The sequence below is a fragment of the Apteryx mantelli genome, chromosome 29 (assembly GCF_036417845.1).
Source record: "Apteryx mantelli isolate bAptMan1 chromosome 29, bAptMan1.hap1, whole genome shotgun sequence".
Lineage (NCBI taxonomy): Eukaryota > Metazoa > Chordata > Aves > Apterygiformes > Apterygidae > Apteryx > Apteryx mantelli.
Window position 1 is genome coordinate 1,302,746 of NC_090006.1, and position 14,920 is coordinate 1,317,665.

Consider the following 14,920-nt stretch of genomic DNA (forward strand, 5'->3'; position numbering starts at 1 on the left):
CGGGCTCCGCACCAGAGCCGGTTCCTGGTGCCCGGTGCCCGGATCAGGGCCGGTTTCTGGAGCCTGGTGCCCGGATCAGGGCTGGTCCCTGGATCAGGGCCTGTTCCCGGTGCCCGGTGCCTGGATCAAGGCCGGTTCCCGGTGCCTGCTGCCCAGATCAGGGCCAGTTCCCAGTGCCCGGATCAGGGTTGGTGCCCGGACCAGGGCCAGTTCCTGGTGCCCGGATCAGGGCTGGTTCCCGGTATCTGGATCAGGGCCAGAACCTGGCACCTGGTCCCTGGATCAGGGCTGGTTCCTGGTGCCCAGTGCCCAGAGCAGGGCTGGTTCCCGGTACCCGGTGCCCGAATCAGGGCCGGTTTCTGGAGCCTGGTGCCCGGATCAGGGCCAGTTCCCAGTGCCCGGATCGGGGCTGGTCCCTGGTGCCTGGATCAGGGCGTGTTCCCAGTGCCTGGTGCCTGGATCAGGGCTGGTTGCTGGTGCCTGGTGCCCGGATCAGGGCTGGTCCCTGGTGCCTGGTGCCTGGATCAGGGTTGGTGCCCGGACCAGGGCCAGTTCCTGGTGCCCGGATCAGGGCTGGTTCCCGGTGTCTGGATCAGGGCTGGAACCTGGCACCTGGTCCCTGGATCAGGGCTGGTTCCCGGTACCCGGTGCCCAGAGCAGGGCTGGTCCCTGGTGCCCGGTGCCCAAATCAGGGCTGGTTCCTGGTACCCAGTGCCTGGACAAGGGCCGGACCATGGTGCCCGATGCCCAAATCAGGGCTGGTCCCTGGTGCCTGGTCCCTGGATCAGGGCTGGTTCCTGGTTCCCGGTGCCCGGATCAGGGCCGGTTCCCAGTGCCTGGACCAGGGCTGGACCCTGGTGCCCGGTGCCCAAATCAGGGCTGGTCCCTGGTGCCTGGTCCTTGGATCAGGGCTGGTTCCTGGTTCCCGGTGCCTGGATCAGGGCCGGTTCCCAGTGCCTGGACCAGGACTGGACCCTGGTGCCCGGTGCCCGAATCAGGGCTGGTTCCTGGTACCCAGTGCCTGGACAAGGGCCGGACCCTGGTGCCCGATGCCCAAATCAGGGCTGGTCCCTGGTGCCTGGTCCCTGGATCAGGGCTGGTTCCTGGTTCCTGGTGCCCGGATCAGGGCCGGTTCCCAGTGCCTGGACCAGGGCTGGACCCTGGTGCCCGGTGCCCAAATCAGGGCTGGTCCCTGGTGCCTGGTCCCTGGATCAGGGCTGGTTCCTGGTTCCCGGTGCCTGGATCAGGGCCGGTTCCCAGTGCCTGGACCAGGACTGGACCCTGGTGCCCGGTGCCCAAATCAGGGCTGGTCCCTGGTGCCTGGTCCCTGGATCAGGGCTGGTTCCTGGTTCCCGGTGCCCGGATCAGGGCCGGTTCCCAGTGCCTGGACCAGGGCTGGACCCTGGTGCCCGGTGCCCAAATCAGGGCTGGTCCCTGGTGCCTGGTCCTTGGATCAGGGCTGGTTCCTGGTTCCCGGTGCCTGGATCAGGGCCGGTTCCCAGTGCCTGGACCAGGACTGGACCCTGGTGCCCGGTGCCCGAATCAGGGCTGGTTCCTGGTACCCAGTGCCTGGACAAGGGCCGGACCCTGGTGCCCGATGCCCAAATCAGGGCTGGTCCCTGGTGCCTGGTCCCTGGATCAGGGCTGGTTCCTGGTTCCTGGTGCCCGGATCAGGGCCGGTTCCCAGTGCCTGGACCAGGGCTGGACCCTGGTGCCCGGTGCCCAAATCAGGGCTGGTCCCTGGTGCCTGGTCCCTGGATCAGGGCTGGTTCCTGGTTCCCGGTGCCTGGATCAGGGCCGGTTCCCAGTGCCTGGACCAGGACTGGACCCTGGTGCCCGGTGCCCAAATCAGGGCTGGTCCCTGGTGCCTGGTCCTTGGATCAGGGCTGGTTCCTGGTTCCCAGTGCCCAGATCAGGGCCGGTTCCCAGTGCCTGGACCAGGGCTGGTCCCTGGTGCCTGGTCCTTGGATCAGGGCTGGTTCCTGGTTCCCAGTGCCTGGATCAGGGCCAGTTCCCAGTGCCTGGACCAGGCCTGGACCCTGGTGCCTGGTCCCTGGATCAGGGCCTGTTCCTGGTGCCCGGTGCCTGGATGAGGGCCAGACCCTGGCACCTGATCCCTGGATCAGGGCCGGTCCCTGTTCCCCTGATCCCGTGTGGCCCCGGGGGGCACCCGGCAGGAAGCGCGGCTCAGCGGGCAGCACCGGGCCAGGACACCTGGGCTCCCGCCCGGGGGCAGCGGGGTCACCCTGGGGATGTGGGGGTCGGGGGGGGGGGGACGAGCGGGGCTGGCTGGGCGCCCGGACGCCTGGGTCCCTTGCTGCACTTGCAGCCCTGGGCACGGCTCAGCGGGTGCCGGCTGAAGAGTCACAGGCCGGGGGTCACCGGGGGCCCGACCCCGCTCACCGCCGCATCCGGGGCAGAGTCCGGCCCCGCGCGCACGGCCCTGCACGGCCCCGCGTGCCCCCGAGCTGTGACGCCAGCGTGTGCTCTCGCCGGTGACCCGTGCGTCCTGTGTGCCCCATGCCCCAGCCCTGCGGGTCCCCTGGGCCTGGCCGGCCCCTGGCTCCCTCCGGGAGGGCAGAGGGGAAACTGAGGCAGGAGCCCCCCCTGGACACACCGGGCCGGGAACCCAGGCATCCGGGCTCCTGAGCCCCCCCAAAAATGGAGGGGACCCAGGTGTCCCGCTTCCTCGGTCCCCTCCCGGTAACTAGCCCCCCCCCCCCCCCAGCGGGGAAGGGACCCAGGCGTCCGGGCCGCTCCTCTACGGCGAGGCCGCCCCCTGGCGGTGAGAGTCGGAACCGCGGCGGAGGCTGCAGCGGAACGGAGCCGGTGCTCGGGATGCAGCGCCGAGCGCTCGGGGTGCAGCGCCGAGCTCCCGGGATGCAGGGCCGACCACCCGGGATGCAGCGCCGAGCACCCGGATGCAGGGCCGAGCACCCGGGATGCAGCACCGAGCTCCCAGGGTGCAGCGCCGAGCACCCGGGATGCAGCGCCGAGCTCCCGGGATGCAGCGCCGAGCTCCCGGGGTGCAGCGCTGAGCTCCCGGGGTGCAGCGCCGAGCTCCTGGCACTCCTGGGCCTCCCGGAGGGGACGCAGGCAAGTCCGGTCCCACCCGGCAGCTGGCCCTTTTCCTGCACCTTTCTCCAATCCTGGCGATCAGGAGGGGGACCCGCGGCCATGGAAGAGAGCAAATGTCACTCTTGTCTTCAAGGGTGGAGGATCCGGGGGGTCGGCCTCACCTCGATCCCTAGGACAGGGATGGAGCAACCAATCCTGGATACTGTTTCCAGACACATGAAGGACAGGAAGGTGGTTGGGAGCAGTCAACATGGACGGAGGAAGGAGAAGTCATGCTTAAACCCAACCTGAGAGCCTTCTCTGTTGAGATGACTCGCTTGGCACATGAAGGGAGAGCAGTGGAGGTTGTGGCCCTTGACTTGAGGAAGGCTGACAACCAGGAGGCTTTCAGCTCACACAAGGTGGCAAGAAAGCGTGTGAAAAGAATGAAGGACCTCAGAGGTGGACCTGCTCCAGCATGGAGTGCCTCCTTCCACAAGCGCGTCTCCAGCAATGTCCCCTTCCACCTGTCTCCTCCCTCTTGTTTCTCCAGATGTGGCTCTTTACATTTCACAGAGTCACAGAATGGTTGAGGTCAGAAGGGACCTCTGGAGATCACCTAGTCCAACCCCACATGTCCCCTTTGTGTCTCCTTGAGCAGAGGCGCCACGTGCTCCTCCGACTGCCTGAAGTTTTGGTGCGCAATGGGCTGTTTTCACCCATTTCAGAGCTGGCTGGAAGTGACTGAGCCCAGCACGGGGTGGTTCGTGGTCTCCTCCCACACCAGGCACCCTGCAGCCCCCAGCTACCAAACCTGGGCATTTTTTGTGTCCAGCACGTCCCCTCGTGCACACACATGCACATGGAGTGTGGATCCCTCCAGTAGCTGGGCTTGGACACTCTGTCCATCCCGTAGCTGGCCTGGCACCCCCTGGTTTCCTGGTTGCTCATGCACAGACACACACACGCTCTTGCTTGCTGGGTCCATCTCAGGTGCAGCTTCCTGTTGCATGGATTGCTCAAGAAAGGACTCCTTCACCTTTCAGGGTCACAAGTTGCCCAGCAAAGCGACCCAGAGCAGAAGGGCTGCAGAACCCAACGTGCTGCCCTGGGGCCCATGGCTGCAGGGTTATGGCATGGCCTCAGAGTGTCCAACTCCCCGTGCTGTGGGGAAATACCATCTTCTTGCCCCTGCGGGACACAAGTTGAGGTGCTGCAGAGCAGGGGAGGCCACAGGGCTCTGCCTCCTTGCCCGCACCCCCGGGACCTGCAGTGTGCATGGGCACACAGTGGGGCACAGATGCCTGCCATGCCCTGTGTATGCACCCTGTGGTGGGCAGGTGCACAGCATGGTGTGTATGGACATTATCCCCTTCTGTCCCTAAAAATCACTCTGGGATGGCACACGGGGTTCACAGCAGCACCTCTCTCTTTATTCCCTGCAGAGAAGTCCATCTCAGGTACAGGGTGGTCTCCCCTTCGCATGGCAGCCGTTCCTAGCGCCTTCCCCTCCGCTGCTCCAAGGGCATCTTCTTCCCGGTGCTAGGGAATCCAAAGGAGAGGTGGTCAGTGTCTGGTACAGAGGTGACCCCTTGGGTGTCAGGGTGCCTGCTTCATGGCCAGGCTCAAACGTGCCCTGTCTCACTGGTGGTCCTGGGGAAAGCCCCCGTGTCCCTAGTGATGCCGGCGGCTGGGGAAGGCAGGGCAGGCAGGACAAGCCCCAGCCCTGCTCAGAGATACGCACCAGATGAGCTGCTCCTCTCCGTAAGCCCTGCAGGGGTTGCGCTCTGCCCTCTTCTTCTCCTCCTCCCACCAGGCTTTAGGCACCCCCATCCGGCGCTGGCTCTGGACTGCTGGCAGGGACTCGTGCCTGCAATGGCAGGGACAAGGTCGCTCTCAGCCCCACTGAGACCCTTCCTGTCCAGCCCTGCACACCCACGGTCCCATCTGCACCCGCAGTCCTCAGCTCAGCACAAGACCAAAGCATTTGCTTGGGGCTGTGGAGAGGAACCGGGAGTCCAGGGCTGACCCAGGGCATTCCCAGGACAGGAGAAATCAGAAGATGCCGTATCCAGTCCCACGGCTCTGGGTCGGGATCTTTGACCCGCTGCCAGCTCCCTGCTCTTCAGCTGCACTCGGCCACGCTGGGGCTGTGCACACTTACTGCTGCCGGGAGAGCTGCCCTGGTTTCCTCCTTGGCTCCTTTGCCCATGCCTCCCTCCTCTCCCGGAGCTCTCTGTCGTACTGCCTTCTCCTGACGGAGGCTGGAGGAGTGGGGCAGTAGGAGCTCTGAAAGGCAAGAGAGAGGCTTGTCAAGCAGCGGGCAAATGCATGGGTCTGTCTCCGAAAGCACCAAGCCCCCGGGGGACAGCCGGCAGGGACACCAGGAGAACCAGCGCAGCATGTCCCCATGGAGATGCCTGGGCGGGAGCAGGGTCTCGCTGTGCTTTGCAGTTGGGGAAGGATTTCTTTTGTCAAAAGGTCTTACCAGGTATGCTCTGCCTTCTTCTACAGTCTTCTTTTCTTCTCTTATAGCAATATCTAGCTTAATTTCAGCCCAGTGTCTCCTCTGTTATGCAAGAAAAGAAACAGTGCATTTTACCTGGAGATGCCACCAAAGGAAATATCCCTGCACAGCACAGAAGACACCCAGGGACGGTGCAGCCTTTCTCAGGATATTCAGTCCTAGTCTGCTCTTCCCAACCACAGGAACATTAAAGGCTTTATCCTTCAGGCACGGAAGCCCAAGAAGATGGTATTTCTTTTTATGTCAGGGTGGGTGGCAGCGCGCCCTAAGGCCTCAGTTAAAAATTAGGCTTACGGAAACCCCTGTTGATTCTTAGGAAAGCCAAGAGATCCTGGGCATGCTCTTAGAGGTTGCATGAAGAGGAAGACCCCCTGGAGCTGTCCCCCGGAGGCAGCCTGGCCACAGCTGGCTCAGGCCCTTTCCCCAGGAGAGCTCGTGTCCCACCTCAAGGGCAGGCGGCCTCGGCAGGGGCTTCCTGGAGCTCGAGGCAGGCCTGAGGACCGTGTGCCCTCAGCACAGCAGAGTGCTATTTGGGTCCCGTAGTTTCCCTTGACTAATATTCCCTCCCTGGAAGGAGCAGGCGAGCATCAAAGACAAGTCAGCGGCCCCACGACTGAGAGGCAAGAGGACAACAACGCCGAGGAGACCTGCACACCTCCAGAGCTTCCTGGGGGAGAGAAAGGCCGTTCCTCAGAGCGGCTGAAAAGGCTCCAGTACCTGGGCATTCAGGACAGCCATCCTTGCCCGACAGGCCTCGTGCTCGGCCCACTCGGCCCTTTCTTGCCTCTCGGCCTCTTGCAGCTGGGCTGCCCGGAGGCGGCGTTCCTCCTGCTGCATGCAGAGGTAGCACACTTCCTGGAGGGCAGAGACACGCAGAGCAGCAGCGTGAGGAGCAGGTGCTGGGGCTTTTCCTGCCCCGTGCCCTTCCATCCCTTGGAAACATCTCCCCCTTCCAGGGGCAGCCCAGACACAGTGGTGTGAGGAGGCACTAGAGAGTGGCTTGTGCCTTCTGCAGAAGATGCCACCGAATGTGCAGGTGAACATCTAGCAAGGCATCCTGGGCGAATCAGCACCCACAGAGCTGCACTTTTCCACAACTCAGTAGGACTGAATCGTGACATTGGGCCTGATCACGTACGTACCTGTCCTACTCTGCGACGGCCTTTGCAAACAGGGATTTCCGCTTTGCGCCTGCCCTCACGAGTTGTTTTGCTCTTGCCTTCCTTCGAGGAGCTCCCCTCAATTGCTGGTAGCACACTACAAATACAGAGCAGGCAGGGGCTGGAGCAGCACAGCATGAGTTTGCTCTGCAGCCTGTGCTCACCAGCTGGGCACCTGCCTCTGCAGCAGAAGGTGCTTCTGCAGCAGAACTGGGTGTGTTTGGCCAGCTGCGTTGGCATCCGCAGAGAAAGAGATACCTGGAGCTTTGGCACTCCGATGGGGCACAACAGTCCCTGGCAAAGCTGACGATGCCCAGGGCTAGGCCCTCTCTTCTTGGGACAGAGAGAGAGAGAGAGAGGCAACGTGCCCAATGCAAACATCTCCCTCCCACAAGGACCAGAGCACACCAGTGCCCCCGTCCAATTCTCCACACGTCTCACCTCTCTGGAGGCTCGCTTCCCAGGGCTTGCTGACCAATGCCATCATCTGTTTTAACCTTGGGTAATTTCACGGGGGAAAGCCTTCTTCGAGGAAGGAGGCGCTTCTCAGCAGGACTCCCTGCAAGCATGACAGGAGAAACCTCTTCAGAAGAGGGCAGTGGCGAAGTGTCCATCAGCAGATGAACTGCAAGTTGGAGTGCCGGGCTGAGCCTGTGTGAGCACTCGTCGGTTACTTTACCTTCTTGCTCTCTCTTCTTAGCCATGTGCTCTTCCAGCTGCAGGTCTTGGGGAGACTTGAAAGACCCCTCAGTGGCCGAGTGTGCTCGTGGAAGCTCAGACCTGGAAACAAGAAGACAACGAGAATAGAGCTGACACCGGAGTTTCACAAAACCGTGATGCACACCTGCCCTCAAGCAAGACAGCGCCTGCCCTTGGGACATGCATGGAGAGCCTTTCACAGCAAAAAGTCCAACGTAAACAATTCACTGCCACAAGGACCAGAGCACACCACTGCCCCAGTCTGATTTTCCACATCTCACCTCTCTGGGGGCTTGATTCCCAGGGCTTGCTGTCCCACGCTGCCGTCTCTTTTGACCCCAGGTAACTTCATGGTGGAAAGCCTCCTCTGAGCCAGGAGGCGCTTCTCAGCAGGACTCCCTGCAAGTGGGACATGAGAAACCTCTTCAGAAGTGTGTCTTTGTGGCAGCTCAGGCGAGAAGTTCTTGCAGAGCTGCTCTGTCCCGGTGTGAAACTGTGGCAGTAACACCAATTCCCTTGGAATCGCATTTCCTAGCAGGACTTAGGTCCTTTCTGACAGGGCTCGAATGAAAGAGCCCTTGGCAATACACGTGAGGGAGTGGAGTGCAGTGAGGAAGTGTCCTTCAGCAGATCAACTGCAAGGTGGAGCGCTGGGCTGTCCCGAGGAATTCTCCTTCCATAGTGAGCCCCTCAAGGCTGACTGCTGGTGGCAAAGAGAGCCACAGGAGGGCAATTTCCTATCCAGGCATCACATTATAACTTTGGCTGTTATCCTGCGGCACTAAGGAAGCCTGCAAGCCTGTGTCAGCATTCATCTCTTACTTTACCTTTTTGCTCTCTCTCCTTAGCCTGCTCTTCTCCCAACTCCTCCTCTTTGGCAGGCTGCAGATATGCCCCCATGGTAGGTAGCAGATGATCAAAACCTTCCCTGGAAAGAAGAGGAAAGAGAAAAGGAAGCTGACAACCAAGTCTCACAAAACCCTGCTGTGCCCTTGCAGTCCAGGCAGAAAACAGCAGCCCTCGCGGCATGAGTTAATAGCCTTTCTGAGCTCATACAGACAGCATCCAAGAGAAATCCCTCACTCCCACATGGACAAGACCATCCCATTGCCCTCCTCCACTTCCCCAAGAGCCTCACTTGTCCATAGGCTTCTTTCTCCTGCCTTGCTGCCCTTTTTCCACCTTGGCCTCTTTTAATTGGCCTGGAGAACGCCTCTTTCGACGGTGCTGCTGCTGCTCAGGAGGACTCACTGAGACTGTGCAAGAAGAAACCTCGTCAGAACAGCATCCTCGTGTCCACTCAGGCAAGAGGATGTGCAGACCTGGTCGGTCCTGGCTTTGGAGCCGCACGGTCCTTTACCTTCTCTCTCCTGGGATCCCTCAGGGGCAGGGTCTCTGCCTTTCTTCCCAGGCACTGGCTTAATCTCAAACCTAGAAACAAGGAGACAGCAGCTGGGAGAAAGGGCTCCACACTCCCTTTGCAGCTTGCACGGCACAGCCAGGCTCAGAGAGAGTTGAGAGTTGCTGCAAGGTTTCTCATTTTCCAAAGCAGAAGATGCAGACTCTTCAGCACCGGGGAGGACTACAGTAGGCAAGTACGTGACACAGCCAAGAGCTCGTGCCTTGAGGGGCCGAGCAGTTTCCAGGGGCTGGTCCCAGTGCCTGCTCTCCTTCCTCTGAGGAAGTGTATTCTAACACAAGTCCTCCTGGCTGCCATTTCTGACTCTCGTATTTCTCGCCTTCACAGTGCCCATGAGGAGCAGAGCAATCTCTTTTGCTCCAGCTTGCAGTCCGAAAGAAGCAAGAGCAAGCATGGAGATAGCTGGGAGCCCTCCCTTTGAAGGAGGTGCTCTTGAATAAGCTCTCGAGCAGGCAAGCTCAGCGCTACCAAGCTGGAGCTGAGAAGCTGCTCGCTTGCTCAGCCATGGGCTACACAGGCAAACATACTCACGTTGGAAGCACACGGATCCCCCCAGGACGCACATGAAACGCATCAGGGTGTTCGCCTGACAGCACCCAATAGCGTGTCCGTGGGTTCTGTAAAAAGGAGAGGGACGTGGGAGATGAGGCCAAGGAAGGGATCTCATTACTCCCAAAGGCAACAAAGCTTTGCACTGCTGAGAGAGGCTGCCTCAAGGAACCTCTCTCTCCCCCAGGGCTGTCTTTCACTACCAGGAGCCCTCCAGTGGAACGAAGAGAAGCTGCACAGCTGTGCAATAAATGCCATTCCCCAAGGCTTTGGGAAAGGGATGGCAGGCTGGCCAGTTCTTTGGCTCCAGCCCAGACGGCTCTTCTCAGCTCCTCCTATGCTGCCAAGACCACCAAACGCAAAGAGCAAGGAGCTCTTCAGAAAGCTTGCCTTGCTGGAGGTCATGCCTCTCCCAAGTGCTCCACTCATCACGGCAGGCCAGGAGACACCAGCTCCATAGTCCTCTGCGAGGAGCTCCCAATACCTCTAAGGAGCCTTGGAGAGAAATCTCCACTTACCAACAGGAGACATTTTAACACAATTCCCGTCCCATCCACGGCAAGGAGAAACTCTTCGTAATATCTCATTGTGAGGATCTTGTTTCGGCTCATCAGTAAACCGATGCCCTTGAAAACAAGGTCGTAATCCTCTCCAAGTCCTGCACCCCAGCAGAACAGCACCACAAGGTCACGCACGCACTCCTTCACCAGCTTCTCTGGAAAGGACGTCTTTGATGACAACAGAGAATAGTCCAGGGGGACAATTTCAAGATCACCTAGACAACAGCAAAAGAGGGACCAAGTCGGGTCGACAGCAGCGCAGCAGCCTGAAGTACAGTCAGGGAGGAGGGGAGACGGGGCCAGCTCCCATGGCCAAAGAGAGCGTGCTGGGCCCTTGCAGCTCTACCCACACCCGGTGCGTAAAAGACTGCACAGCGGCCGTCAGGTTTCGTCTGGCCACCCCCAGCCTGTCCCTGCAGAACTGATCGTCAGATGTGCACATTTTGGGCGACCCAGTTCACGGTCCCCCCAAACTCCAACCTCAGGCCTTGGTGCCACACAAGTGGTCAAGCAGGGCCGAGAGAGACAGTGTAGCTGCATGCAGTGCTTGCAAACCAAAGAATACCCAGACAGCCTTTTGAGAGGTCACTACGTGGTGGGCTGTTGGGTTGGGACAAGGTGAAGTTGCTCTCAGGCCCTTTGGGAGGAATTGGAGGGGTCCCTCGGTCAGTTCTCCACCGCATTCAGCTCACCCCCCAAAGAGGCTGCAAGGCGAAGCAAAGGCTTTACTCTGCTGCCTTACCAGGAATGTCTCTGTTGGCGTAGCTGATGCCATGAGTCTGCGCAGCTCTCTCACACAGGTGAAACCTTGGTGCGATCACATCCCTGTTCACCTCGCTGCTGTGCTGTCTCAGGACATAGAAAGTGCCAAAGGCATCTATGGCCACACCCTGACAGCAGAAGGGAAAAAAAGGAACAAAATTAGGGGTTTTTTGATGGACCAATGGACCGAAGACTCATGAGAGACAAAAGATGGTGCTCTATGCCCTGTCCACTGCGGATGACCAAGGAGGAAAGCTTTGGAGAAGACCCGTTTGGGAGAAGGCCCTGTTTTTTTCCTCTCCCTCCTCTTCACCCTCTCAAAGTATATGCGATGTAAAATCCAAACCAATGTCTCTGAGGTAAGAGACCTTCTCTTCTAGATAAGGTCCAAGGGGTGTCCTGTGGTGGAGCAAGCCCTGAGGAGTGTCCCAGGCTATCTGCTTGGTCTTTGCCTTCCAGCACTGAGGCCTCAAAATGCCCCAGGAAGGGGTGAAGCCCATCTTCTCCTAGAGCTGAATTTGAATCTTTAGACCAGTTGACAAAGGAGCTGCTCTGTCACACATTTGGGGACATTTTCTCTTCTTTCAGAGGAGGGGATGAACACTGTCACGCCATGGCCTGGGGCTGCCAGCACCGCTGAAAGCATCCAGGCACGAGGGGAGGAGCAGGATGAAACCCCACCTTGTTGAGTGCAAACTGATCTAGCATGTACTCAGCCATGCTGTCCCAAATTGTCACGACATCTGGAAAGCAAGGAGAAGACATGTCAGGCTCTGAGCTGAGCTGGGCTCATGGAAAGGGAAGCGGTGGGTTTCCAACACGGGCATTTCAGGCAGCCTCTTGAACCCCAACGGAGGGGCACAACACCTCGGCCTTCTTCAGACAGGAGTGCCCTGTGCTTCCCCTTCAGATGCTGGTCTCCAAGGGTGGCCCCTTTGCCTGGGGAGAGGTCACCATGGATTTCCCAGCACCCAGGAGTCCTGGGGTCACCATGGTCCATGATCCACACGGGACAGTCAGGACGGCTCCCCTGGCAGCCACCAGCCCTCCCCACAGTAGGCCGTTTGGGGAGTTTGTGTCCTCTACAGCTGCACTCCTGGAAGAGCCCCTGAAGGCCTCACCATCACGGCTGAGCACGCAGAACGCTGGCAGCTTCACAAACGGGAACTGCATGGCGGTGCCAGTAGTTCCAGCTCGGAAACTTCTCCTTCCTCACTCTCCACTCTGCTCCTCCTCCTCCGCCCTGCAGTGAGGTGTGGGGAGGGGACACCCTGGGGCGGGATGTCCCACTGTGACCTCAGACTATGTCATAGACCGTGTCACAGAGGGGCTGCAGGGACCCTCCCGCCACCCCCCAGACCTGGCCGGCTTTGTCCCGCTGGTCATCTGAGTTTTTGGGGGTTGCAAACACACACATGGGTTCAAGGGGGGGGGGGTGACAGTCGGGTGACACGATGGCGTGGACACGCTTGCTTGGCACAACTCCTGTAACCTCAGACTGCGGGAAATAAGGAAAATCTGTCAAAGGGGGAAAAAAAAAATCATCCTCTGCTTTCCTTGTTTCTTATACACGTTCCCTCAGGGTTGGCTAGAGGTTCCTAGGGAAGACAGGGCACCCCACTGTGCCCGTCTGCCCCCCATGGCACCCCTCTGCCCCCCCATTGCACCCCTTTGCACCTGTCTACCCCCATGGCACCTCTCTGTCCCCCATTGAGACCTTCTGCCCCCTTTGCACCCGGTTGCATCCTTCTGCCCCCACGGCACCTCTCTCCCCCCCCATTGCACCCCTTTGCACCCATCTGCCCCCCCATGGCACCCCACTGTCCCCCTTTGCACCACTCTGTCCCCACTGCACCCCTTTGCACCCCTTCGCCCCTATGGCACCCCATTGCACCCCCACTGTCCCCCTTTGCACCCCTCTGTCCCCACTGCACCCCTTTGCACCCTTCTGCCCCTATGGCACCCCATTGCACCCCACTGTCCCCCTTTGCACCCCTCTGTCCCCACTGCACCCCTTTGCACCCCTCTGCCCCTATGGCACCCCATTGCTCCCTCTGTCCCCCTTTGCACCCCTCTGTCCCCACTGCACCCCATTGCACCCATCCGCCTCTGTGGCACCCCATTGCACCCCACTGTCCCCCTTTGCACCCCTCTGTCCCCACTGCACCCCATTGCACCCCTCTGCCCCATTGCACCCCACTGTCCCCCTTTGCACCCCTCTGTCCCCACTGCACCCCTTTGCACCCCTCTGTCCCCACTGCTCCCTTTGCACCCTTCTGCCCCTATGGCACCCCATTGCACCCCCACTGTCCCCCTTTGCACCCCTCCGCCCCTATGGCACCCCATTGCACCCCACTGTCCCCCTTTGCACCCCTCTGTCCCCACTGCACCCCTTTGCACCCCTCCACCCCTATGGCACCCCACTGCACCCCACTGTCCCCCTTTGCACCCCTCTGTCCCCACTGCACCCCTTTGCACCCCTCCGCCCCTATGGCACCCCACTGCACCCCACTGTCCCCCTTTGCACCCCTCTGTCCCCACTGCACCCCATTGCACCCTTCTGCCCCTATGGCACCCCATTGTCCCCTCTGTCCCCACAGGGCTCCGGTGCCCCACAAGAGCCCCGGCCCCCCATCCACGCCCCCCCCACCCCAGCGCTGCCCCTCCCGGCCGCCAGGGGGCGCCGCCCCCTCTGGCCCCGCCCCTTCTGGCCCCGCCCCCGCGGGCCCAGCAAGATGGCGGCGCCCGTGGCTGCCCGGGCGCTGCGGGTGAGGGCGAGCGGCGCCGGGCCGGGGCGGGGCGGGCGGCGGCCTGGGGGGCTCCGGGGCACCGGGGAGAGGGGGCTGCGGATATGGGGCGCTTTGGGGACAGCGGGCATGGGAGACACCAGGGATGGGGCGCTTTGGGGACAGCCGGCACGGGGGCCACTAGGGATGGGGCGCTTTGGGGACAGCGGGCACAGGGGCCACCAAGCATGGGGCGCTTTGGGGACAGCGGGCACAGGGGCCACCAGGCATGGGGCGCTTTGGGGACAGCAGCCACGGGGGCCACCAGGCATGAGGTGCTTTTGGGACAGCAGCCACAGGGGCCACCAGGCATAGGGCACTTTGGGGATAGCAGGCATGGGAGACACCAGGCATGGAGGTCACCAGGCACGGGACACTTTGGGGATAGCAAGCATGGGAGACACCAGGCATGGGGCACTTTGGGGACAGCCATGTCTCCCCCTCCTTGTCTCCCCAGGTAGTGTCCTGGAGCCGGAGCTGCGCCCCCCCTGCCCTCGGCGCCCACCGCGATCTCCACACCACCCCCGTGTGCTTCAAGGTACCGTTGAGGCCAAGCTGGCACTGCCCTGCCCAGCTTGGCGCTTCCCCCCCCACCGTGTCCCCCCCCCCCCGCCGCAGTGACGCTAGGACAGCCGGGGAAGGGCAGCGCCAGCGCTGACGCCTCCCCCCCCACCTTGCCTCCCGGCAGACCCGAGCGGCGCGGGTGCGGGTGGGCAAAGGGGACAAGCCGGTGACCTACGAGCAGGCGCACGCCCCGCACTACATCGCCCACCGCAAGGGCTGGCTCTCCCTGCACACCGGTGAGTGACCCCCGGCGCGGCGGCGGCACCCCCCCAAGGGGCTGCCCGGACCTGCCACGATGGGGTGGGGGGACATCAACCCTCGCCCTGCCCGCAGGCAACCTGGACGGCGAAGCCGGGGCGGCCGAGCGGACAGTGGAGGACGTCTTCCTGCGCAAGTTCCTCTACGGCACCTTCCCCGGTTGCTTGGCCAACGAGGTGGTGCTCAAGCGGCGCGCCAACCTGCTGGTGATTTGCTTGGTGGTGTTGCAGAACCTGGCGCCCAGCAAGCTCTACTTCCTCATCGGCTACTCCGAGACCCTCCTCTCCCACTTCTACAAGTGCCCCGTCCGCTTGGAGGTGCAGACGGTGCCCACCAAGGTCATCTACAAGTACCTCTAGCGGCCGCCGGCTCCCCGGTGCCACCCGGGAGCCGCTGGGGTGGTGGGCGATGGGGTTGAACGCCGCCAAGGGGAATAAAATAGGTTTTGCGCCTCCCCCTCCCGCTCGTGGCTCTTTGCGGTGGCGGATGGTGGGGGGACACCTCGTCCCCGCAATGCCCGTGTCCCCCGCGTGCCCCGTCCCCGCTCAAAGCCGGCTCCAAGCGTGAGAAAACGAGTT

At 61.5% G+C, this 14,920-nt stretch overlaps 1 protein-coding gene across 1 annotated transcript; it reads left to right on the forward strand.

Moving 5' to 3' along the window:
* The first annotated feature begins 13,446 nt into the window (after positions 1-13,446).
* MRPS24 (mitochondrial ribosomal protein S24) lies at positions 13,447-14,800 on the forward strand. Its single transcript, XM_067312378.1, has 4 exons — positions 13,447-13,502; positions 13,978-14,058; positions 14,209-14,320; positions 14,418-14,800. Exons 1-4 carry the CDS (start codon positions 13,470-13,472, stop codon positions 14,699-14,701), a joined length of 510 nt encoding a protein of 169 aa, XP_067168479.1. The 5' UTR covers positions 13,447-13,469; the 3' UTR covers positions 14,702-14,800.
* The last annotated feature ends 120 nt before the right edge of the window (positions 14,801-14,920 follow it).